General features: G+C 44.4%; 1 protein-coding gene across 4 annotated transcripts in view; it reads left to right on the top strand.

The window, feature by feature from the left end:
• The window catches only part of GRAMD4 (GRAM domain containing 4), a 142,515-nt gene that overhangs the window by 61,906 nt on the left and 53,976 nt on the right, over positions 1 to 26,633 (top strand). For all 4 annotated transcript variants that reach the window (XM_073573499.1, XM_073573497.1, XM_073573498.1 and 1 more), the window contains 5 exons: positions 15,831 to 15,889; positions 17,101 to 17,236; positions 18,006 to 18,031; positions 18,700 to 18,791; positions 18,992 to 19,083. In XM_073573499.1, the coding sequence (XP_073429600.1) occupies positions 15,831 to 15,889; positions 17,101 to 17,236; positions 18,006 to 18,031; positions 18,700 to 18,791; positions 18,992 to 19,083 (405 nt within the window). The remainder of the gene's footprint in view (positions 1 to 15,830; positions 15,890 to 17,100; positions 17,237 to 18,005; positions 18,032 to 18,699; positions 18,792 to 18,991; positions 19,084 to 26,633) is intronic.

The raw sequence follows: 26,633 nt of genomic DNA, 5'->3' as shown, positions 1-26,633 counted from the left end.
TGACCTTTCCCCGCATCTGCACACTGCAATACTTTGCTCTGCCCTCACCAGCCTGAGAATATCAGCCCCCAGCTGTCTACTTTAGCAAGGCTGGTTGTCAAAAATGGGGGGCACTCCATGCCGGTTTTTTTTTTTAAAATTATTTATTTAAATAATAAAAAGCATATGAACCCCTCTATTCTTGAAAACTAGCCTTGCTGAAACTGACAGCTGAGGGTTGCAGCCCCCAGCTGTGAGTTTCGTCTGGCTGGTTATCAAAAATAGGGGGAGACCCACGCTGGTTTTTTTAAAATTATTTATTTATACTCAGCGCAGGAACGGCAGATGAATACTTCCATCCGCCTCTCCTGTTTTCTCTGAAGTTCGTGGTAGTAGGTGTCAGATGATGGTATCAGTTGTCTCATCAGCTGACACCAGTGACCAGAGGTAAACTGAGCATGCTCCGTTAAAAAAACGGACTACGAGCGATCCGTTGCCCATAGGCGTTCATTCTAGCAGACGACGGACGGTGACGGATCTGGTTTTTCCCCATCCTCCACTCCCTGGTGCATTCCTCTGTTATGTGAGTGAATATTTGCATGTCTGATATTTTCAGTTGCCCTTGCTCGTCTGGTTGGTGTACTGCGGTACACGGTTGCTCCCCTCTTTGCTTAGTGGGGGATGAGTACAGATGGAGGGTGGATACATGAGATATGGCAAGATTGGTGGCCCTGGCATCGTCACCTTCAGAAGTAACCTGGGGAAAAGGGCAAGCTGTAGTGTTGGGGCCAGGGTAAAAGCCCCTGGTTGTGGGTTACTCGACATCTGAATCGTGACATTAGTTCTGACTGAAACTATTTTTTGGTCCATTATGGATCTTATCACTTCTCTGACAGGGCAACTGCAGCAGCTCGGCCTGCTGGAGGTGGCAGATCTACCCACTGTTGTTTTGCAGTACCCCAATTCATTGGGAGTAGGAATCATGTCTCCTATGTCATGACACAACCGCTGTAAGAATAACATCCCTTCATTGTTAATGTGCCCAGCATAAGACAGAATAGGACACAGTATTTAGAACAATATTTTTACTCACCTAATGTTTTGGGAAAATTTAGGTGGTGTTCTAGTTTTTAACAACTATAGAACATTTTCATTTAGTAGTTTCGCTTTATTATGCCACCTAAAGTATCTTTTTTTTTAAAGTTCCTTCATATTCACATGTTCGTTATATGGTTACTACATTACAGTACATCAGTACAGTCGTTGTAAGTTACTGTACTGTATGTCTCAAACCAACTAGCATTTTGCCGCCTTAGTAGTGTGATTAGAGGGGGCTGTTCAGAAAGTGTTTTACTGTAGGATGCCGTGTGTGATCATCGGTGTCTTATTTCTTATGCTTGGTCATGCCGCTAAGCTTACATATTAAACCTGTTTGCTATGACACCTATTTCATTGTACATTCTTCTCGTGTAACAGAGGCTTGGATCAAAAAGAACAGCTCAGCATTACTAATGTGCTCAATTCATGTGTTTAATATGTTTAGTGGCACAGATGATGGTTTCATATCGATTAGTAATGCAATTCATACTCAACGCAAAACCAGTTTTTTTTTTTTTTTCAGTAGTTGCACTGGGGAGATAATGTAAAGAGGTTGTCCACTACTGTGACTACCCTTCTTAATCCATATGTGTTCCCCCCTCCCCCCCCCCATAAAATAACACTTACACTCTCCCCCTCAAGTGCCAGTGTTGAGCTGTTCTCTACGGATCCCTGTGGGAAATCACTCCTGGCTCTAGGCTCCTCTCCTACGGACATAATTGGGGAGAGCGCATCTACTGTTCTCATTGCCTCTAGATGTCTTGAATATGTCTGAAGCAGGGATCGCATGATCTAACAATCAGTGCTGGCTTCACTCTCCTCTATGGAAAAATCGGACATCAGATGGAAGTGAGCGCTGCGGCTGCTCTCGCTTCCTCCTTAGGCCTGTTTCACATTTCCGTTTTTTAACGTCAGTCAAAATCCGCCACTTTTAGAAAAAAAATGGACCGCCCCTTTTTTGTCGGATCCGTTTTTTTCCACCATACACTTACATTAGCTGCTGATTTTGACTGATGGTCGTCCGTCGCATGCGTTTTTTGACGGATCCGTTAGAATTGTAGCGTCACCCAGGCGGAGGAGACGGACTCTGAAACTTTTTTTGGAGCGACGGACCGCTATTTTCAATTGTGCATGCCCAGCAGATTTGCTCTGCCAAGCATTTTAACCCTGAGTAGCATTCTGGAAAAGCCATGAAAAAATCTCTCTCTCTCTCCCTCTCTCTCTCTCCCTCTCTCTCTCTCCCTCTCTCCCTCTCTCCCTCTCTCTCTCCCTCTCTCCCTCTCCCTCTCCCTCTCTCTCTCTCTCTCTCCCCCTCTCTCTCTCTCTCTCTCCCCCTCTCTCTCTCTCTCTCTCTCTCTCTCTCTCTCTCTCTCTCTCTCTCTCCCCCTCTCCCCCTCTCTCTCCCCCTCTCTCTCCCTCTCTCCGCGGTTGCTTTAAATGTCATCCACTTACCGGCTGCAGCGGATCCATCCACTAAACGGATCCAGTGACATCCGTTTGACCCAAGACAGAACCGGATCCATTTTTTACTGCTCTGGCGGATTTTGATTGACATAATAAGACGGAAATGTGAAACAGGCTTTAGCTGTCTATTATATCGAGAGTGGAGCCAGCACTGATTGGCTGCAGGGGTCGCATGACATAGGTGCCCGACATCCCTGGAATAGCTCTGGCATCGGAGGTGAGTATAAGGCCTCATACTCACTGGCGATTAAATCGGATGATTGCAATCCGATTTTAAATCTGACTGCACTCTGACCCATGTTAGTGAGTGGGTGACATCTCACTTGCGATTTTTTTCTCAGCCAAAATCGGTCTGAGAATAAAATCACAGCATGCTGCGATTTGCAGCGATTTTCCTCAATAGAAGTCAATGGGTGCGATTAAAAAAATGGACCAAAAACGGACCATCCGTTTTCCATCCGTTTTTAATGGATACATCACCATTCTGTGGTATAGAACACTATAAATGGTCCTGTAACTGACTGTAGGAAAAGAGTGGCTGGGAAAGAAAAACGGATGGAAAACGGATGGAAAGATTAGAAATCGCATGACACTCGCATAACACTCCACCCTTTTTTAAGGTCCGTTTTTTTAACCGCCAATGGGTATGAGGCCTAAGTGGTGGTATACTACTGGGGGTGAAACAGAGACTGAGAAGCGGATGTCCTAGTAGTAAACAACCCCTTTAAATGTCCTTAATACTGGATTAAGTAGGAGATATGTAATGAAAGTAAAGCACTGCTACTTATTGTCACCATGTCAGCTCCAGGAGCTCTGGGTGAAGACAAAAAATCCCATAGTTATCTCAGTAAGCTCTCCAGCATAACCCCGTCAGACATCAGCTGCAAAAATAGATCTGCTTGCTAATAACTTGGCTGACGGCGCTGTTTTCCACAGGGACAGATGAGATGTTTGCCTGCTGATTACCTGCTTTGACTGCAGCTGTACACATCACACTTCCATATTCTACTGTTTGCCACATGATCGTCAGAGAGCGTGATTTATGGGGACTTTTTCCATCTGTCCCTTTATGTTTAACACAAATATAATTTACAAAGTGTATACAGTTTCTCATGTGTTAGCACTAAATGTTAGTTCACCTACCTAGCTGCGGGATATTGCCTCATATGATTTTTCCAATTTCAGTCAATCAAACCTATTTGTGGTTGTTAAAAATGATACCTTGGATATGTCCAAAATGTTGAAGATGGGAGCACCCCATTGAGGCATTGTAGGTGAAAGTCTGTTTCTTTCCCAGTGTGCAGTATAATCGGTCTCACAATTTTCCATACATATCCAATGTTCCAAAACTGCACAAGCATATTTTATTTCTAGCCAATATTCCCAAACTGCTTTGCTATACATCTGGTCACCGCATACCACGATTTATCTGCCAAATCCCCCCAAAACTATAATCTCATAGCATCTTATCTATAAGCGACATTTTATCTTACCATATGTCTATTTAATAGAAAGGACAATACATTTTTGGCTAAACATAGTAGAATTTTTTTACACTGACACGCCACAGTGAGAAAGCTATTGACCACGCAGTTACATAGTTCAACCTTTCCCCACCAATTGTACATTATGTCACTAAATTATCACCCAGTGTTGTGTACTGAAGCATCAATGTAAAAGTGGTTCTAATCCCTGCCATTATTACCTCTTGTGGTAGGGCAGTCAGTCTGTGCAATACCCTAACTGGAAAGAACCCTTTCCTATTTAGTGGTCAGAATCGCCTTTATTGCACCTGTAATGAGTGCCCCCTGGTCCTTAGGACTGGCACAAAAATGATCCCTTCCAAAGACCATACTATATAGTGCTTCCGTAAGGATACTTGTGTAGCCTGGCTTGCCTTTTGACACCAAACAGCTTCTGTTTTATTAACAATGGACAGTCCTTGCTTTTTCGGGCTCTTCTGATAGTATACTAACCCTAAAGTATCTCCATGCTAGAAGCCTGACCAGCTGACTAATCTGCCAGCAAGTGTTTACTTTGCAGTTTATTAAACCATTCTGAGTAATTCACCCCATAGTGAACAGGCCTGATGAGGCCAATTTTGCCAGTTTTCTTAGATTTTGCATCTCATTTATTTCAGCAGCTGTAATTCACACGCAAATGTAGAACATTTTTTTGTGTTTTATATTGTTCGTGTTTTATACTATGTAACCTATGAACTTAATTCACCATGTTTATACAGTTGTGTGGCTATCTAAAAAAAATTATCATTTTTAAATTTTTTTGGCATGTGTCTTATACATGTTTTTTATTTTTTTTTATATACTCTGTCGTAAGAGATGAGTAACTCTCTGGGGATTTTTTTTCTAATCATTTTTTCCTCTCTGTAATTCTGTAACTGTGGTGCATCCATAGGAGCCTTAATTGAAGAGGTAAACAGCCCCCAGTGTGACCGTGGCAGAGCTGATCTGGGTCAGCTATCCCCCAACAGCTGTGCTACTCCAGCAGAGACCCCAGCAATTGTGTGTTGCTGCTGCTCACTGTATAGCACATATTAAGTGCTACGTAGGTGGGACTAGCCATGTCTGTCTTCTACCCAGGTCCCTAGCTGTGTCCGACGGCCTGAGACCCATTCTGGTTCTGCCAGATTTCAGGAGCTGATCTGCAGTACCATGGGGCTGCCATTGAATGGACTATAGATCTGTGCTGTTCTGCCCCATACTCTGTAAACCTCTGGCTGTTGCCGGAGCAAATGTATGTTAATTGTTGGTGGCGCCAGGCGTCAGACCCCCGGTGATAAGTTACTGACCTATAGCTGCACAAGTCACATTACAGCCGCAGCAGCATGATTGCTGTATGGCAAATGGTTGCTGTTTTGGTCGGCTACTTCCTTTATCTGCACAAATGTTGGGGACACGTCTTTGTGGCATTTCCTAATGTAGAAGTAATGCACTTTCTCCTCTGCTTGTTGGGGCCTTCCTCGCAGACCACACAGCGCTCCTGTTCTCCTAATGACCACTGGAGCTTGTCACCACACCTGTCCTCCTACCTCCTCAGGTTGGAAAACCTATTTCTCATGTGTAGTGTTTTTTATTTTTTTTTATTTTAATCAGAGGAGGCTCCATCGGTGACCCCACACACATCCTTTTCCAAATTCCTGTTGGAGCTTGCAAACATCTAGATTGAATTTGTTTCTTTAAAAACAAATATTCTAGTAAAACCTAAAAAAGCCTGATTCCCTGTGTGTGTGCTTAGTGTAGCACCAGCGCCAGCCAATTCAGGAATTATTTAAGAAAGTGCCTTTAGCTTTTGGCAAAGGTTCTTGCTTGTTCCTGCTTACGGACTGTCCAGTGTAATTTTATGTAGTCCTACTTGTGGTGTAATCGCATTTCCGCTGCGTCTTTTTATCTTCTAGTGTAGGTGATTAATGTGTCCGAGGATGGCATTGACATGCCTGCATAAAGGCCGGGATGGTAGTCTTTTCTTTACAAACTCTTTGCCTTAATGCTCCAGTGCAGCCTCAGCTGAACCTTGCTGGTACAGATGCTGCCTGCTTTTTAATTTACTAGGGCTCGTTCACCCTTTATCCATTTACAGATGTAGCTCTGGGCACTATATTGCATAGGAAGATGTCTGAGCCCTACATTGCGTCTAAGTGCTTCCTACATTTTGTCCTCAAGCTTTTTTTTTTTTTAAAGAGCCTGTATTAATGTATAAATAAAAAAAGTGACTAATTCATCTTACATGTCATATTAAGAATTAATATTCTAAGCACTCAATAAGTAAAAGGTCTCTGTTATCTTAGTTCTTGTTTTATGTCTTCCCTGTCTACCAGCTGTGCCTGGTCTTGTGGGTCAGCTTCATTTACTGTCCCCAATAAGTTACCATTTTTAGTTCCAAAAAATAAATGAGACTTTTTTTTTTTGTGGAAAGGGGTGAGAATATTTTCTGAAGTCTCGAGCAATGAATGATGTGAACAGCATTTTGTCCATTCTCACCAATTTTCTGCCACTTGTGCAAAATGAAAATAGTGATGATTGACACATGCTGACTGCTTGAAAAGTGACAGATCAGAAACTCTGGATGTCATAGAAATCTATTAAGTATGCAAATTGTCTCTTCAGAAAGGAAGAGGACTAAAACTCTAGCGCCACCTATTGGAAACCATGATCCTAAAAGTCAATGACTATTTTTTAACAAGCCTTGCAATATGACTTAAGATAAAAGCCAAATCAGAATCTCAATTTGCAGACAACATCCTGAAACACCGTGTCTGCAAATTGAGATTCTAGTTTGGCTTTTAGGCCATGTCATATTGCAAGGCTCGTTTAAGAGTAGATATTGACTTTTAGGCTGGGGTCAAACTTGTGCGTGCAATGCGAGAAACACGTACATCAATACCCGGCATTGTCGCCGGCACTCGAGACCGGAGTGTGCGCCTGCATGTCTTTCTATGCAGATGAGCGCTCCAGTCTGAACCGCCTGCGGCAGTGCCGGGTGTTGTGGCGAGAGACTCACGCAAGTTTCTCGCATTACACTCGCAATTGTGACGCCTTAGGATCACGGTTTCCAATAGGTGGCGCTAGAGTCTTGGTCTTCTTTCTCTCTGAAGACACTTTGCATGTTTAATTTCCCAGAGGAGCATGTTTAGCTAAGAAGTCTCCTTACTCTGACATGCCAGGCTTGTCTCGCCACTCTCCACAAGGAGAAATGTTACCCCATATCCATTTATTGAAAGTTAAAGGGAAACTGACAGGTCCCCCATGCCCACCAAACCGGAAGCATGTGTTTATTATGTGATCGCCCTGCCTAACAATGTACACCCAACTTCACTGCGCAGTGACATGAAAATAATAAAGTTGTCGCACCAAGCTTGTATTGTTTTGTAATTATAAGCACAAACCAATGGCACTTTGTTCACTCTCTCCCCATTAGATCTCTAATGGGTTTCCACTACTAAGGACTCCTTCTTTAGCTTTTTTTAACATGCTCCATAGAAACTTTTTTTTCTTCTCAAGTTATAGATAAACCCCCCTAAAATATACATGCATTCACTGTATGTATATACAGTGGGGCAAAAAAGTATTTAGTCAGTCAGCAATAGTGCAAGTTCCACCACTTAAAAAGATGAGAGACGTCTGTAATTTACATCATAGGTAGACCTCAACTATGGGAGACAAACTGAGAAAAAAAAATCCAGAAAATCACAGTCTGTTTTTTTTTTTTTCATTTTATTTGCATATTATGGTGGAAAATAAGTATTTGGTCAGAAACAAAATTTCATCTCAATACTTTGTGATATATCCTTTGTTGGCAATGACAGAGGTCAAACGTTTTCTGTAAGTCTTCACAAGGTAGCCACACACTGTTGTTGGTATGTTGGCCCATTCCTCCATGCAGATCTCCTCTAGAGCAGTGATGTTTTTGGCTTTTCGCTTGGCAACACGGACTTTCAACTCCCTCCAAAGGTTTTCTATAGGGTTGAGATCTGGAGACTGGCTAGGCCACCCAAGGACCTTGAAATGTTTCTTACGAAGCCACTCCTTCGTTGCCCTGGCGGTGTGATTTGGATCATTGTCATGTTGAAAGACCCAGCCACGTTTCATCTTCAATGCCCTTGCTGATGGAAGGAGGTTTGCACTCAAAATCTCACGATACATGGCCCCATTCATTCTTTCATGTACCCGGATCAGTCGTCCTGGCCCCTTTGCAGAGAAACAGCCCCAAAGCATGATGTTTCCACCACCATGCTTTACAGTAGGTATGGTGTTTGATGGATGCAACTCAGTATTCTTTCTCCTCCAAACACGACAAGTTGTGTTTCTACCAAACAGTTCCAGTTTGGTTTCATCAGACCATAGGACATTCTCCCAAAACTCCTCTGGATCATCCAAATGCTCTCTAGCAAACTTCAGACGGGCCCGGACATGTACAGGCTTAAGCAGTGGGACAGGTCTGGCACTGCAGGATCTGAGTCCATGGTGGCATAGTGTGTTACTTATGGTAGGCCTTGTTACATTGGTCCCAGCTCTCTGCAGTTCATTCACTAGGTCCCCCCGCGTGGTTCTGGGATTTTTGCTCACCGTTCTTGTGATCATTCTGACCCCATGGGGTGGGATTTTGCGTGGAGCACCAGATCGAGGGAGATTATCAGTGGTCTTGTATGTCTTCCATTTTCTAATTATTGCTCCCACAATTGATTTCTTCACTCCAAGCTGGTTGGCTATTGCAGATTCAGTCTTCCCAGCCTGGTGCAGGGCTACAATTTTGTTTCTGGTGTCCTTTGACAGCTCTTTGGTCTTCACCATAGTGGAGTTTGGAGTCAGACTGTTTGAGGGTGTACACAGGTGTCTTTTTATACTGATAACAAGTTTAAACAGGTGCCATTACTACAGGTAATGAGTGGAGGAAAGAGGAGACTCTTAAAGAAGAAGTTACAGGTCTGTGAGAGCCAGAAATCTTGATTGCTTGTTTCTGACCAAATACTTATTTTCCACCATAATATGCAAATAAAATGAAAAAAAAACAGACAATGTGATTTTCTGGATTTTTTTTTTCTCAGTTTGTCTCCCATAGTTGAGGTCTACCTATGATGTAAATTACAGACGCCTCTCATCTTTTTAAGTGGTGGAACTTGCACTATTGCTGACTGACTAAATACTTTTTTTTCCCCACTGTATGTAAATAAAGTGTGACGTTAATTACTATTATTGATGTAGTAAAAATGCTGTTGAACATTATGCATCAGTCCTAAATGAAAAGTGACCTTGATGGCCATAATGTTCCACTGGAGAAATACATTGACCTCTGGTTGCATTTAGCGGAAAGTCCTATAATTTCCAGAGACTTTTTTTTTTTTTTTTTTTTAATTTTCCTTCTAATATATCCAATTTCCTAACTGACTTGTTAATTACCCAGACTGGAGTTGTCGGTCCCATATGCTCAAGGTAATAACTGATTCATGCACATTTGTTTATCCTAAATTACCTCCAAGGGATATCCGAAATGGTAAAATGTTTTATTAAATCTCCGGTAACAGCACAAGAATATGCAGTTTGTGAGTCTGCAGATGACTTGGGTAATCCGCTTTTCAGTTACGCAGCCCATTCATATGGTGACAGTCTGTCCTACTGTAACACCATACACTGATGACCCGCAAACTTGTCCAAATATGTAACGTGACGATCATCCACACGGATTGTACAAGTGGGGAGCACTGAAATCTGCTGCTTCGCCTGTAGAATCTGCAGGGCCAAAGACACATAGCCATCCTGGGGGTAAAACAATATGGGCACCATTAACCTGTATTCAGACATGGTGGAAGAAATCTGCTTCTTAGGGAGAGCTGCATTGCATACAGGTCTTTTCAAAGAGTTCTGCCATTTTCATGAATAAGGCTGGGTTCCCATTACGTTGGTGCCATGCATTTAACGCATCCGTTACTAAGCGGCACTAACACTATGTAACGGATGCGTTAACGCACCTATTGCCCGCCATTATAGTAATGCATCCTAACGCTTGTCAAATTCGGCATGCGTTAGTGATGGTCCATTACGCTGTGACGCACCCTCGAATGCGGTCTACCGCATTTTCTGGTGCGCTAGGTCTAACGTACAGCGAACGGATGCGTTCGCTTTGCATAGACCTGTATTACTAACGCTTGATAACGCATGGTAACTAAATGCTACCATGCGTTAGTGCTATGGGTAAAAAGATGTGTGGCACCCCAGAGTCTGGTTGCCATAGTGACATTGCCTCCCTCTAAGGGGTGATGTCATGCCTGGAGGCAGGAGGGGGGTCCGCATGCCAGGTAACACAGGTTACATGACAGTTCCTGCCGTGGGTCAGAAAGGGGAGCTTCCTTATAAATTCTGGCCAGCAGGTTGGGATTAGTGAGTTAGTAAGTAGTCAGCTGAGAGAGTAAACAAGGGAGTTGTCATGGAAACTGGAGCAGCTGGAGCTCATGACAGGACATTAGGGAGTTGGAGTAGGTCTGTGGAGAGGGAAGGGACAGGAGCAGAGACAAAGGCTCGGGGGAACTAAAATGGCGTATAGCTGACCCCAGAGCGAAGCGCTGATATAAAAAAAAGGGACGCGAGAGTCCTTGGCTGGGCAGGATCTGTACGTCCTGTCAGCTGAATCTGGAGTACAGGGGACTGCAAGTTCCTTGGACACACTGAATACCTGAAGGCACGGCAGCAGGCCAAGAGTCCGGGGCTGACGGTGAAAATCACCGTACCCGTGATATAGGCTCACGCTGTCAGTCATACAGGTTAGAGATCATTGCGCAGGAGAGGGCCGCATCTTAGCTGCAAGCAGCAGGGACCTGAAAACAGAGCGTAGTAGGAAGGTCCCCAACCCCACCTGGCAGGGTGGATCCCCTGAATGCCTCCAGGCGAGCCGGACTCAATCCATCATCTGTATGTGGTACTCCAGATTGCAACTACTTTCAAGTAAAAGGTAAAGAAAACTGCACCTCTGTGTCCTCCACTTATTCTCTGCACCCCAACGTTCACCACCATCTGAACAATCAAATATATTTGCCCTGGGGCCCCGCTTTACCCGTGGGGAGCTGAACCATCTTTGCTGCGTCACCATCAGCCCCAGAGGACGGGTGGCGTCACAATTAAACACCACATAACTATCCTCTATTTGATTACTGGACCCCCAGGGCCACGGGCCGGGTCACTGCCACCGTGACATCCCCTTTTGAGAGCCTGACCGGCCCAGTACCGAGTAACCCCTAGCCCTGCAGGGCGCTCCAGATGCCAAAAAAGACATCAGCGTTAGTGCATCCATTTAACGAATCCGTTAAACAAATGTCCCTAACGCAATGGGGTCCTAGCCTAAGTATGGAAGCCATGCTGAAATGTCCATTGGGGATCAGTGGTGTGCCCAGAATTTATTGGTTAGTCATATTACTTTGCTGTACGTTGTGAAGCGTACAGTGTATGCTATTAATCTGCTGGGCTATGTTCACATTATTTTCTAATCACAGTATGGGTGAGCTGCGTAAAATGCACTAGAACCCTCTGTGTTACAGACTGGTATCTTGGACAACCCCTTTAATTTTGCATTGACAAATGAAGCCATTAAAGGGATGCGGTCAGTGTGACAAACTAATTGTATAACCGTGTAGGTCGTACAACAAGGGTGCTTTTTTCATGCAGAAAGAAAGCAGCATTTTATAGAAATGGCAAAATTACTGCGATTCCTAAAATCCATTTCCCACCCCCACTCCTCTTTGCGTTTTTAAAAAAACACTCCTTATGTCAGTTATCTCAGCGTTGTTACTGCAGTTTTTCTCAATTGAGATCAAAGTGGTTTAGCAGCAAATGACAAGCTAGAAAATTGTGCCAAAAGCGCCCGTAATTATGGCGATCCTTTTTTTACCATAGACGGCGTTTTTTAATGCAGAAGAAATTCGCATCAAATACCGTAAGTGGTTTATGAGCATATACCCTTAGCCGATGTGCCGTCTCAGAGAAATGAGTTTTGCACCGTGAGTTCCTTATTGTTTTGTTTGTTTTAATTCTGAACCTTCATGCTTGTAGGTTCTTTTTAAGAAGTCTCTTGTGTAAAGCCTCCACCGGCCACTTCTGTACGTGCAGCGTTTTCTTCCTGCTCTTCATGTAACGAGATGCTTTTACACTGACAATTTAGTTCTGATCGCTGTATTGTCACACTGTCAGTGCAATGATGCAGATGTTAGGAGCGCCTGCGCTCCTTCTCACAACATGCACGACTCGATTAGCTTGCCATGCACCCTGCTAGATGTTGCACCTGGGAGCCTAGCTGCATGCTAGTAACCACTGGCTTTTATGACCTTTCCCTCAGCTTTCAAGTTTCTTTAATTACCTGATAGAAATATTGTGAAGCATGAATATATAGATGCTAGATGGTGGCCCGATTCTAACGCATCGGGTATTCTAGAATATGGCAAGCGGGAGACCGACGTTCAAAAGATGGTCCAGGACGATCCACCACGATCGGCGATCTCACAGCGGGGGCCTGAGCGCTACTGCGTGTCACACTGAGGCTAAATACTCACGTTGCAGAAATGCTGCGGAAATTTCCGCAACTCCCGCTGCGGGGAAAACGCATGCGAATGACCATGCGGTTTCCCACGGAAAACATGCGTTTTTCACGTGATTTTCGCGTGCAAAATTCAAGTGCATTCCAAGCGATTTGAAGCATCACTTGGAATGTGATTGACAGGTGGGTCACACTTGTCAATCATAGTGTTTGACAATTGTAATCACGACGTCTTCAGCGGTCTTTCGCGCAAAGCTTTACTGGGACCGGAAGATGCCGGGGGTGTGGTGAGAGGAGGCAAAGAGTCCGGGGGACGTCGGAAGCTGAGTATATCACTTTTTTATGTTAATTCTATTTTTTACAGGTTTATGGTACCCAGGGCCTGGAGGAGAGTCTCCTCTCCTCCGGACCCTGGGTACCATCCGCACATTCGCCGGTCATCTCCCGACTGCGTCGCCACTGACCTCTGTGCGACAGGAGATGACCCGCGGCAACCGTCGGGAGATCAGCGACTAGCAGATCTCCCGACTGTAGCGGTGGCATGTGTCGTTCGAATGCCGTGCCAATTCGCGGCCGGACTGCGCCTGTTGCTGATTGGTTGCGCCCGGCGGCGACCAATCAGCGACGCGGGATTTCCGTGACAGACAGAATTAGATGATTATATAGTAGATTATATATTTTAGTCCATCTTTTAGTACACTTGTAATATGGTGAATTTGGGGTATGCATACATTTATATAACCATCCATTTTATAACACTTTTGTTGCAAACCTAGATGTATACAATGGTTTACCTGTGTATATAGCTAGAGCATGCATAAAGAAATGTGTAAAGGTTACCGTATAGGTATAATGGGCATCCCAAGCCCAACACTGTGCAGGACGCTTGTCATTTGCCACAGAACACCAGGATTGGCAAATTCGCCACTGGCGCCCTGTGCTCTTCACAGATGAAAGCAGGTTCACACTGAGCACATGTGACAGACATGACAGAGTCTGGAGACGCCGTAGAGAGCGATCTGCTGCCCGCAACATCCTTCAGCATGACCAGTTTGGCAGTGGGTCAGTAATGGTGTGGGGTGGCATTTCTTTGGAGGGCCGCACGGTGTTGGGCTGTGAGCACAACCCCATTTGTGGACGTCGGGCACTCAGACCATCCTCATGGAGTCGGTTTCTAACCGTTTGTGCAGACACAGACATATGCACATTTGTGGCCTGCTGGAGGTCATTTTGCAGGGCTCTGGCAGTGCTCCTCATGTTCCTTTCACAAAGCTGAGGTAGCAGTCCTGGTCCTGCTGCTGGGTTGTTGCCCTCTTACGGCCCCCTCCACTTCTCCTGGTGTACTGGCCTGTCTCCTGGTAGCGCCTCTGGACACTACGCTGACAGACACGGCAAACCTTCTTGCCACAGCAAACCACCTAGCCACAGCTCGCATTGATGTGCCATCCTGGATGAACTGCACTATCTGAGCCACTTGTGTGGGTTGTAGAGTAAGTCTCCTGCTCCCACAAGTGTGAAAGCACAACCAACATTCAAAAGTGACCAAAACATCAGCCAGAAAGCATTAGTACTGAGATGTGGTCTGTGTTCCCCACCTGCAGAACTAATCCTTTGAGTGTGTCTTGATAATTGCCAATAATTTCCATCTGTTGTCTATTCCATTTGCACAACAGCATGTGAAATTGATTGTCAATCAGTGTTGCTTCCTAAGTGGACAGTTTGATTTCACAGAAGTTTGATTTACTTGGAGTTATATTCTGTTGTTTAAGTGTTCCCTTTATTTTTTTGAGCAGTGTACAATGAAATGGGTAGTTCTTTATATTTTACCAAAAAACACAGATAACAAGCAGCTTGTACATAAAACAAGGAGAATTCACTTAATTAGTGTCTCTTATTACCGTAATAAAAAGGGACCCTGTCAGTCCATTCATACTGTCCAATCCATAGGCAGCAGGAATCAGAACATGGTTGCAACCAAGTACGTTTCTTTTGGAGATGCTGTGGATAGGAAATAGGAGAACAAAACCAGGCAGCATGATATTATCAGAGGCAGACAGTGCCAATTGGCACACAATAAATTAGAAAAACAGCTCAAGCTCCATACAAACCTAAAAATAGGAGGACAACGAAGCATATAAAATAGCAAAAAGTTTATTATTACATCAGTGACATATTAAATAGTTGAAAAATTGGTACACAAATACATCATACTGGATACACAAAAGGACAGGAGAAGAATGAGGGTAGGTATCTCAAAGCTAAGTGTCAGCACAAATAGTACAAACAGTAAGGCACATATAAGCCCCCTCAAAAAATGATTAAAGTACTAATAGCCCTGATAAAAATCACAGGACATACATACAGGATCATGGATAGGGGTAAATTGGCCTCTGTGATAGAGCAGACATTATGCTAGATAAGAGAACCATGGAAAAATGCCTCAGAGCATTGGTGTGCCAAACCAACCACAAGTAAGAGACGTCCCGGCAATGTGCTGCCCATACCAGTCATGTTTAACCCATAAAGGGGTGAATGTGGATCAGGACAGCGCTTACCTATGAGGATCAGGAGTGGGGCACCAAAGCAGGATCGATAGGAGACCCCCGACGCGAGAAAGCTGTCTGACGCTGGTCGAAACGCGCGTCAGGGGTCTCCTATCGATCCTGCTTTGGTGCCCCACTCCTGGTCCTCATAGGTAAGCGCTGTCCTGATCCACATTCACCCCTTTAGTACTTTATTCATTTTTTGAGGGGGCTTATATGTGCCTTACTGGTTGTACTATTTGTGCTGACACTTAGCTTTGAGATACCTTCTTCTCCTGTCCTTTTGTGTATCCAGTATGATGTATTTTTGTACCAATTTTTCTACTATTTAATGTGATGTCACTGATATGATGATGATGATAAACTTTTTGCTATTTTATATGCTCTGTTGTCCTCCTATTTATATGTGGATAGGAATTGTAGGGGGAGACGTGACAATTTTGGTGCTACCCTGGCTAGATTCTATACCCTCCACTCTGGATGATTAAAAGGTCTCTCTCATATGTCTATGCTCCCCGATTGGCTATTCAAGCTTTGTTTTCACTGAAATGCCTGGGTGTTTAAGAGTAATACTTTCCTGGCTGGAATCCTGCAGCCAGACTTTGATTCATGCTGCATGGTTTGAGCGAAAGGTTCCCTTTAAAGCATTTAATCTACCATATATTGTCCTGAGGACTTTATTAATGATTTGTTCTCTCTTCTTTTCATTAGGAGTGAAGAACCTGTGGCACAATCATCTTCGAAGGGACAGTCTCAGAACAATGGAGCAGGTATTCTGCCAGCAAACTGATGAATTTGCCTCTACTACTTGATAATCAAAATCTTATCAACTGTAGGCTGAAAGGAATGTTAATTAGAAGTTGTGTGCATCTAATTCTAATACCCCACTGCCCCATGATTAGATTCACTTTTAAAATAAAACTCCATACATTAAAAAGTACACATATTACACACACGAACACGCATACTATATACACATATTAAACATGATCTACACCTACATCACAAGTTATGCACATTTGCCCTTATTGTGCATTTCGTCTGATTAACCAGTGGAGTCTTGATTTCTAATAAAAAATGCCCATAAATTAAAAGGGTTGTTTGACACAGTAAAAAGTATTCATACCATAAAAAAATAATAATTTAAGAGGACCTTTCTATAGTTTGAGTATGTTAAACTGGCCACATCATGGAATGGCCACATTATTCCATAATGTTGCTATTTTAGCACATTCAAAATGGTAAAAGGTCTTCTTTAAATCTAAAGACTGCGCTGCTCACATCAGAAGGTTCTTCCTCTCATCCCCCATTGTTTCGAGGATGGCAAATCTAATGTGACATCTGACATGGAGCTGACTGACTTTATAACCTTTTTTTTTATGTTACACCCACAAACTTAAATGTATTTAAATGGGATTTTTATGTGATATACCAACACAAAGCAGCTCTCCACATTTCCAAGTTTGTTATGTATCTTACTGTGGCTCACCGATGAGATTTGGTAAGAGCCACACGGATAAGCTAAAATAAGAGCAGAAGTGCTCAGCTGAGCGCTGCTGTCCTTGGAGATAGATGACCTGCAGCACATTTCTTCAAAAATCATTTTTTTTTTTGTTTTTTTTATCCCCCCTTCCCATTCAATGTTTCAGCTCAAAGGATTTTTCTCAAGTGTATCCTAAACTGTTGTATGACATTTTGTCTGCCTGAGATCTCTCGTTGTCTCAGGCCTGCACCATATCCACTGATACCCGATGCTGCCGCACCTTTTCTTTTGGTTACTTTCGAGTCTAGCTTGTTGTTGTAGGAGAGCAGTGTTCGGCTTGCTGGTTTCTGCGCCTTAATTTTAGTGATTGGTGGGCATTCAGGTGCAGACAACCCCACCAATCAAAACTTCTGACATTCAAAAGTTGTAAAAATTCAGTTGCAAATGTAACGTTTTATGTAATATGACACATTAGCTTTTTTTCTCTTTTTTTTCAAGATAAACCCAAGAAGCAAACTATTTGCTCTAAAGTTCAGAAATGGTTTTATGACCGATTCGGTGAATATATTGAGGACTTTCGATTTCAGCCAGAAGAGAACACAGTTGAAACAGAAGAGCCGCTGAGTGCTCGAAGGTAAATTTACATTGTCAATGTGCAGTGTGAGGTTGTATGTAAGATACTGATTTCCATTAAAGGGAATGGCAGCTGTCCTACCCCCCTAAACTGCCACCATGTCTTCACTGCTCCCTAGTTTTTCATTCTGACATTATCTTATCTATTATTGCTGTACAATTGTAAAATGAAATTTTAATCCACACTCACATTATGCAAATCTGAAGACTAGTCCGGCCAGAGTAGTGTCCTTCCCATCCTGGACTATCCCCCATTGTCATTGACATGATTTGTAAGAACTAAATCTCCATTGGCTCTCTGATCATCTCATTCTTGTACATGGGGCATACATTTGGACCAGACGTCATTTCATATCTCGATAGTGATTATCGCGAGCATGCACTGGTGTTGAAAGGATCCAACGCTCTTATAAATCATGTCAAACTTGCCTCGGGTGCATGCTTATGAGATGGGAAGAAGGATTAGTCTGGGGAAATCGACACCCCACCAGATTAGGCCTCACATTTCCATAACACGAGTGCAGACTAAAATGGGATTTAACAATTCTACCACTAATGCATGAGAAGAAGGCTCTTGCTAGAATGTAGCAGTAGGGGGCAGTGGATATGGTGGTGGCTAGGGCAGCTGACCATGTCCCACCACATGTTAACTAAACTGTATAGGAAAGTAAAATTCTTTACTAGTCTTATACATGCAGAAAATGTCTTCATGGTAAAGGAGCAGTGGCAGTCCATTCAATAACTATTTCATGCCTTTTTTCCCCCCTAAGGTTGACTGAAAATATGAGAAGATTAAGTAAGTACCAACTATTCTTGCTGGCAAATGTTGTGCTGGGTTTTCTAATAAGATTGCTGCTCGTTTGACCAGTGCTGTACATCATTACATCAAGATTTAGAAATGAAATTTGATTATAGAAATCTTGGGAACCTATGAAATCTAATTACAAGGCTTGGTGGCATTTTGTCTAACTAGCCGGAGATGACTTGTATTGAACGTTTCACTTTCCCAATTCCTCTTTGTAAGGGAGAAAAAATATTCCAAGCAAAATATAAATTGGAATGCGATGTGTGAAGAGGATGTAACATCTTAGTGGGGTCCGAATTGTAGGGAATTTGCGTATTCTGTTGCTTACAGCAGCCGTTTCCACTTCCATAACTATAAGGGGCCATTTCTACCTCCATGGCGGGCCTAATTTCACCTCCATAGCATGTAGAAATGTTACTTATGATGTGCGATCAGACCGCAAGGGCTCACATCCTGTTCTTGCATGGGAGTCCACTTCTATGTGTCCTCTCCTGACCAGAGCTTCAGAGGCGTGTTTCCGAAAGCTGCCTTATCCAAGTCAACCCATATGAAATGGCACAATTTTAAATATGGTCACAAGGAAACAAAAGTATTTGATCTTGACAGTGGGATGCCAAAACGTTCTTTTGTTTATTAACAGAAGCATTTCTTCCTATTAGAGAGAGGTGCCAAACCTGTTACAAATTTTGTGAAGAACCTTTCTGCCTTATCAGACTGGCATTCTGTTTATACGTCTGCAATTGCCTTTATTGTAAGTAGTTGCTCTTTATTTTCACATTCTTGTATTTTTATACAGTTTTTTTAGAGTTTAAATGTTTCAGACATAAGCTACATAGATGTCGTCTTTTTCTAAGGCACACTTGCATAGTCTTTGTATTAGTAGATATCTGCTGCTAATAGTATTTGTTGCACAATTGTGTAATACTAACTTATTTGTGTTCCCTTTTTTAGATCTACATGAATGCTGTATGGCATGGCTGGGCCATCCCTATGTTTTTATTCTTAGCTATTTTGAGGTTGTCCCTAAATTACCTCATTGCGAGGTAAGTTTTTTTTTTTCTTCTTCTCGTTTCTTCCTACGATTTGCTAGCTGTTATGCCAGTTAGAAGTTGGTATATGTGACGTTTCTTGCTTGAGCACAGCTTTTGCAGCAATTTAAAAACTATGCTCTTTTTTCTTGTTCCTTTTGTCATGATGAATGTTTATTTCAGTAATTAAAACTGAAAAAATAAAAAAAAACTATGAAAACAAAAGCTGAGAGATGGAGATCTCTTGAACAGTAGACCGTTCCAAACTTTTTTTTTTTTGGTCCACTTCAAACTTTTGACAGTATTATAGTATTCTCTTCCCAATAAAGAATATGGATTAATTTGCTCCGATTCCAATGGCAACAGTTATTAGCGCTTATATGAATGTGCAGGTTGCTCTGTTCCCAAATGTACAGTTATGAGCAGTCCACAGCCAACAGTTTTTAGTAGATGAAACTCCAAATTTCCATATCCATAAAGGTAAATGATAACATTCTGTCTGTTGTTGGCCATCACTAGAGGCAGGCTCCATTGAACTCCTTAATTAAAGGGACCCTGTCATATCTGTCACACTGTGCTTGCAGTCTTTGTGACCAGCATAGTATAGAGAAGGAGATGAGCAGAATAATGTGTAAGTTTGTGGGAAGAGATTCAGTATTACTTGTATTTTACTCATTTGAAATCCCTGGTGTTTGTATGTATAAGTCCTAGTCAGTGATTGACAGCCATCTCTCCATGCTTAGTTGTTAATGACACGTTTCCTTTAAACAATGTACAAATTGCTGTCTCTAGTGGTGATTGCAGGCAGTCAGAATTTTATTCAAAACACCACTCCAGCGTTATTTTTTTTAACTGCTGGAGTGGTGCTTCTAATCATAGGTCACTGCTCCTAGTGTTATACTTATCCGCCGCCGGCTTCACCTTTTATCATCACCACTCCCGTTGATCTCCAGCAGTTTGTGACCTGACACAGAACTCCAGTGATTGCAGGTTGAGCGCAAGTGACCATTAACTCTGACTTGCTGCCACTCAGAGTTTGTGACCAAGATGGCACTGTGGCACCGTAGCAGTGCCGCTAGAAGGTGAAGGTGCCAGTGACTTTAGATTGGTAGCGCCACTCCAGTGCTGAAAACAAAGCGCTGGAGTGGTGCTTTAGAAGGGAACCTGTCATATGCACATTCTGTCCCATCCATAGACTGCAGGGTTTTAGAGAAGTCACTGGTCAAATTGTTTGTATTGCTTTATGGAAAAAGATTTAATCTAGCCATTTCTGCATACAGTTATGCAAGCACTGAGAAAAGGACCACCCCCAGGACCTCTAATCCCACAATAAGTAGAGATCCAAGTCCCTAAAATGCAAGTTGAGCCTCATGTAATTTAATATGCATTTTTATGCCCCCCTCTACTTTGCTAGATTTGTATAAGGCATGAACATAAGGACATTTCATAAACTGACTTTAAAAAACCAGAGAATTATTCTGTATATTCACACTTGTGCTTTAAAAATGATGCCTGAGTAATTGAAATTCTACATGTTCCGCCTGTAAGTGTGACTAAAATATAAGAAAAATGCAATTAAAGCACAAAAAAGATGAAATATGGTGTTTACAAACATTAATCAACGTAATATTTTAAGCATTTGTGCTACAATCCTTCAGTTAGGTGTGTAAAGCATGTACCTGTGTATGTTGTATACAGATGTAGCATTCGCCACCTTTTCAGCTGATGAATAGCATAGTGTTCTCTGCCATTCTGTTAGGGTTTGTGTACCCTGCCACTTCCATTCTGCTTTTAATCACCCCAGGAATCGAATAGATCTGCTACACGCACCTAAAGATTACGTTAAGGTCTGTTATGGAAAATCCCAAACCATAGTTTTAGCCAACCAATGAGAGGCCGTCTGGAAAGAAATGCTGTGTTTAAAGGGAACCCCACAGCTGCTCTAGCCCCCCTAAACTGTGCAAGGTAATTTTACATTTATTTAGCAATTGCCATGCAGCAAAAAGGGGCATAATATGTAGGAAAAGGGGCTACGACTACTGTCGGGTTCTCTTTAAAATGTTTTCTTGTGGGGCTTTCTGAAAGAGTATTTTTGAGGGGTAATAATGGGATATTGTCTTCATACCGCCTTAGAAAATGTTTTCAAGTTTTTATGGGCATTTTTATAAGACCATTTTTAGCCTTTTTTGAAACCTGGTGATCTCAAGCCCTCCTTGCCAATCTTACTGCTATTTGGCCATGCAATGGTCAGTCAACAGGTAATAAAAAAGATGAATAAAATGATATATTTCAACTTGCGATCAGGTGCCTTATTCCAGAGAATTCCACTTTTTTCTTAATATATGAATGAGCGGCTAAAATCTATGGGCCAGGCACAGATCTGCTCGAGAATCTGCCTCCAAAGCTTATTTTAATAATGAGGTGTTACCAGTGTGAGACATGTAATGACTGACAGTCTGCTCCCCTGATCTACTTGCCTCACGCTGGTAATGCCCCCTTTTATTTAAAGCAAGTAATGGAGGCGGATTTGTCCGGCCCTTAGGTCTGAACAGCTCATTTACATATTAAGAAAAACATGGATTTCTCTGGAATAAGACAACGGATCTCAGATATCAAGGTATTAATGTATTCGGCTCCCTATGGCCTACATGCCCATATTAATGGCTTAGGAGGGCTGATCTTACTGAAGGATTCCCTTCAACATTTTTTTTCTGTACAGAAGATGTTATGTGCTGTGTAGGATGTACAACTTCGTCCAAATCGTAGCTCCCTGTAGTGACTATAGAAATAAATGTCAAAACTCAAGATAAAAAGCGGACGGCACCGCTGTTACCGTGTGACTTCAAATGATGTGCGGCATACAGAAGCCCAGCAGCTGGGAATCTCGGGTGCCAGACCTGGAAACAGTCAATCCTGGGAATCCATGCAAAGAGAAAAGGTCGCACTCATCGAGATGGAAGTTTCACTGATTTATTGACATATCATGAACATGTCAAGTCGGGGGAGTGACATAAGGAGTGCAAGAAAGGCTGACAACGGCCGTTTCGCGCTGCTCGATCACTTCAACGGGTCACCCGTTGAAGCGCTCGAGCAGCGCGAAACGGCCGTTGTCAGCCTTTCTTGCACTCCTTATGTCACTCCCCCGACTTGACATGTTCATGATATGTCAATAAATCAGTGAAACTTCCATCTCGATGAGTGCGACCTTTTCTCTTTGCATGGATTCATAGAAATAAATGTGTAGTCGGTTATTTAGGCCACCATTGGTGTGCAGTGTGTTATTATATGTGCTATATCTTTCGTGTTCTAATTGTGCATTTATTTGCCTGATGATCTTCATTGGTCTGATTTTTTTTTTTCAGCTATTGTAAATAGTTTCTTCTGTTTTTCAGAGCTTTATTTGTGATGTCTTTGTATAAAGAGACGTGGGAACCCGTCACATGATTCATTCTGCCCAAATCGCATGCAACATGGATCCGAGGCCGCCTCCACCATTACAAACCTCTGCACTTCACTCTGAAACCATGCTGTGGTCACCTTCCACGACAGCCATATCGGAGGATGCCTCCCCGCCCTAATGGGGGACAGGAAATGCACAAGAGGTTAAATAACCCTCCCCTTCCTGCTATCTCCAGTATTTTTCCTGTCCCCTATGGGACATGAAGAGGTCCTGATAGTGCTGCCTTGGCCGGCGACCGGAGGCACTACAACATCAGATACCTGTAACGCCGGGCAGTCAACTGTCGGGGGCTCTGCTCTCCTCCGTAGGAAGGCTGCTCCCGTCTCCTCTTTGGTGGTACTCGGGACCCTTGCCCTCCCCTCCTGCGCCCCCTCAGCGGGGTAAAGCGGGGCGGTGCTGTGCGGCCTGGGCCCTCCTGGAGCTCCCCGGCGTCCACCTCCCCATGCGGCATGCGATCCGGGCGCGCACGTGCACGGGACTGTCGCCGAACTTCCGGTTTGCCTTCCACTTGCGTGCCAGGCGGGAACGCACGCGCGGCCTGCAGTTACCGGACTGCGGGCGCGGTCCGGGGCCCCAGCCACACCGGCCCTTCTGGGCTGAGCGTGGCTGCTCTCGTCAGGCAGCCGCTAAGCAGCTTAAGGCAGGCCGGGACCAGAATGGAGCACCGCCGCGTGTGCAGGGGCAGCAGCTGGCGAATTCAGCTGTGAGGAGGGGTGATTGAAATGACCCCCACCCGTGGACCAAGGGGAGGAGGAGCACAGAACACGCTGGATGGACCTCGGTTATTCTAATCCTGGTCTGGGTGCGTCCAGGTAAGGCCATTATCTGTACAGTGACTGTGGCAGACTGACCATGGACGGCGACAAACCCTTACTGCCTGCTACTGCGGAGCACAGCGTCACCCTCCTACTGTAAGTAGCGGGGTGGGCCCCCCCTTTTCTGTCCAGAGTAGTCTCGGAGGTGGCTTAGTATGCCTCCTCTCTCTTGTAGGGAGACAAGGCCTCTGACCCTAAAAAGAATAAACCAGATGTGGTTCCAGGCCTCCCTCTTCATATAGGAGTAACTTTGTCAGCTCTGCACGGACAATGTATTACGTACAGAGCAGCCCTCCCTACTGGACAGTATAAAAATTCTCACCAGACAAGAAGTCCAATCTTCTTTGACGACATTTTCCCAGCCACAGCCCCCTCCTGCTAGGACGAAATCGGCACCTGTGGAATCTGATTGACTCAGGTGAATTTGATACCTCTAACTCAGAGGATGCTTGGGAAAATGAGGGTTCCACTTCCACCCTCAGATCTGGGAATACTATTTCTCTTCCGAAGGTGCCTCCGGCCATTCTAGGCTGAGCGTCACTACATTCGTCACTGCCGCTAAGCAGCTTGAGGCTGGGCCGGGACGGGAATGAGAGACCGAATTAGTTAGTACGGGAGGAGGAAGTGGAATTCTCTATATAAGATGAGATTCTTGGAGGGGCTGAAGCCTTCACAGCTGGTAATGGGCCCCTCCCAAGAGAGACTTGGTGTCACCTCAGAATTGAGGAATCGGTTTTTCCCTTGGATGGAGATGGCTCCTTATGGGAAGTCCCTAAAGTGGACGTGCAGGAGAGCGGCTCTTCCATTTAAGGGCAACTTTCAATGGCAAGATTGCTCAGGAAATCCTGGGACGCCTCCACAACCCTGAGCCGGGTCCCTGTCTGCTGGTGGCGTATGCCGGAGGATCACCTCACTCAGGGGACCTCCAGGGAGGAAACCCTTGACTCTTTCCCTGTTACAAAAGCGACAGGGTTCCTAGCTGATGCTTCTGCTAAGTCCGTCCGGGTAGCAGCAAAATCTGCGATGCCAACCGGCCCTTCTAGGTTCGTCAGGTGGCGGCTGCTAAGCAGATTGAGCCTGGGCCGGAACCTGAATGGGAGACCAGCCTGCAATCGCAGGTCACGGGTCATGCATTTACCTCTCCAACTCAGCCAGGGGAACTCTGTGGCTGAAAGCTTGGGGAGGAGACTTTGTCAAACGTCTATACTTTTCCCTTTCAGGGAAATTATGTGGCCCAGCTCTGGATGATATCCTAGAGAAAGCCACTGATAAAAAGAAGTCTCTTCCGGAACCTAGGAAACTATTTTTTCTTTTCCCTCCCTGTGACCAGTCCTCCCAGAATTCACGGTTCTCCGGTCGGGGGCCGACCCTTGAATTTCATTGTTGCAATCCATAACCTCAAACCAATGGGTTATTCGCACCTTTCACGATGCCTAAGAGTGACGTCCTTGCAGGCGTACCTCCAAAAATCCTTGCTGTCAGACATAAAGACACTTCTGCAAGGCGATCTCCCCAGTTCTGCGCTGTGCGTGACTGCTCCCGTCGGGAGTCACTAGGCGGCTTGGAGCAGGTCTGGGACAAAAATGGGAGACCAACAGGAGGTAGGCAGAGGCCACTACTCTCGCCTCTTCGTAATTGTAAAACCCTCACTAAAGCAGGGTTATAATAAACTTAAAACCTTTGAACCAAGTGATAAAGTACAGATGATTCATGATTGAGTCGGTTAAGTCTGCAATCCCCCTCATAGGACAAATTGGGTGTTGGCCACAATAGACCTCAGGGACGCTTACTATCATGTCCTGATTCATCCAGACCACAGGGAATTTCTCAGGTTTGCGGTTTTCCAGGGTCCCCGGGTCAACCACTACCAGTTCAGTGTCCTGCCGTTTGGGGTGTCATCAGCGCCTCGAGTGTTTACCAAGATAATGGCAGAGGCAATGATCTTCATTTGCCAGCAGGGGATTTGCATTGTACCATACCTAGACGACCTTCTAATAGGGGCTCCATCCATGTCTCGCCTGAACCAGGACGTAGGAAAGTCCCTGGAGATTTTACAGTTCGTGGGTTGGATCCCCAACCTGGAGAAATCAGACCATCTTCCTTCGTCAGGGAAGAAGTTCTTAGGGATACTCCTGGACTCAGGAAGGTGAACATCTTTCTTACCCAGGGAACGACAACTCGACTTTGTTCAGAGGTCCTCCAGGTTCGGAGACCAGAGAGCACCAACCCTGAGACGCAATTTCCATCCTAGGTTCGCTTACAGCGTGCGTCCAAACTGTTTCCTGGGCTCAAGCCCATACTCGGTTCCTTTGGTCCTATGTACTCCGGTGTTCAAAGAAGTATCGGAATACTCTGACCAAGAGAACCTCTCTTCCTGGTCATGTGAAGGCGTCTCTCCTATGGTGGCTGGACTACTAGAACCTCCAGCGGGGCGTCAGCTTGGATCAGCTCTACCTGAAAATTGTCACCACAGACGCCAGTCAGAGAGTCTGGGGTGCTATAGTGGAGAAATCACACTTCCAGGGGGTATGGCCCCCAGACGTCGACGTCTGAGCCTCAAATGTGAGAGAGCTGAAAACTGTGGAGGAAGCGATGAAAGCAGCATCAACCCTTGTCCAAATCATCATGTACGTGTCTGCCCAGACAATGCGACTACAGTGTCCTACATCCGACATGAAGCAGGCACGAAATTCTTCAACCAAAAAATTGGTAGCTGCAAGAAATTTTTCTTGGGCAGAGAAATGTCTGTTGTCCATATCAGCAGTCGAACTTCCTCAGCGGGAAGGATGTTCATTCTGGGGAATGGAGCCTAGACCAAACAGTATCTTTGCCTCTGGTGTCAAGGTGGGGAAATCCCGTTGTGGACCCTTTTTGCCAGCGACAAAACACGAAGGTGGAAACTTTTTTCCCTCAGTCCCACCGACGGAGCGTGGGGAGTAGATGCCTTCTCCCATCCGTGGCAGTTCAATCTGGCTTACACCTTCCCTCCGATTCCCACGGTAGCGAGAACACTGCCGAAGATACGGGCAGAACAAGTCGCTACAATCCTAGTGGCTCCCTTGTGGCCAGGAAAAAGCTGGTACGGAGCCCTACGGAACATGGCTCAGGAAGGCCCAATACTTATGCCCCTAGTGGGCCAGTCTCCTTTACTAAGACCCTCTACTGCACCCAGACCCGCAAAGAATGAACCTTGCGGCCTGGCTACTGAAGCCGGAATTCTAATGGCTTAAGGCCTTTCCAAGGAAGTGATCCAAACTCTACAGGGCCACCGGCCATTCTAGGCTGAGCAT

Source organism: Dendrobates tinctorius, unplaced genomic scaffold, assembly GCF_039654945.1.
Source record: "Dendrobates tinctorius isolate UK_male_01 unplaced genomic scaffold, ASM3965494v1 ptg000035l, whole genome shotgun sequence".
NCBI lineage: Eukaryota > Metazoa > Chordata > Amphibia > Anura > Dendrobatidae > Dendrobates > Dendrobates tinctorius.
The sequence above is the reverse complement of the archived record's forward strand: the minus strand, read 5'-3'. Positions and strand labels throughout refer to the sequence as shown.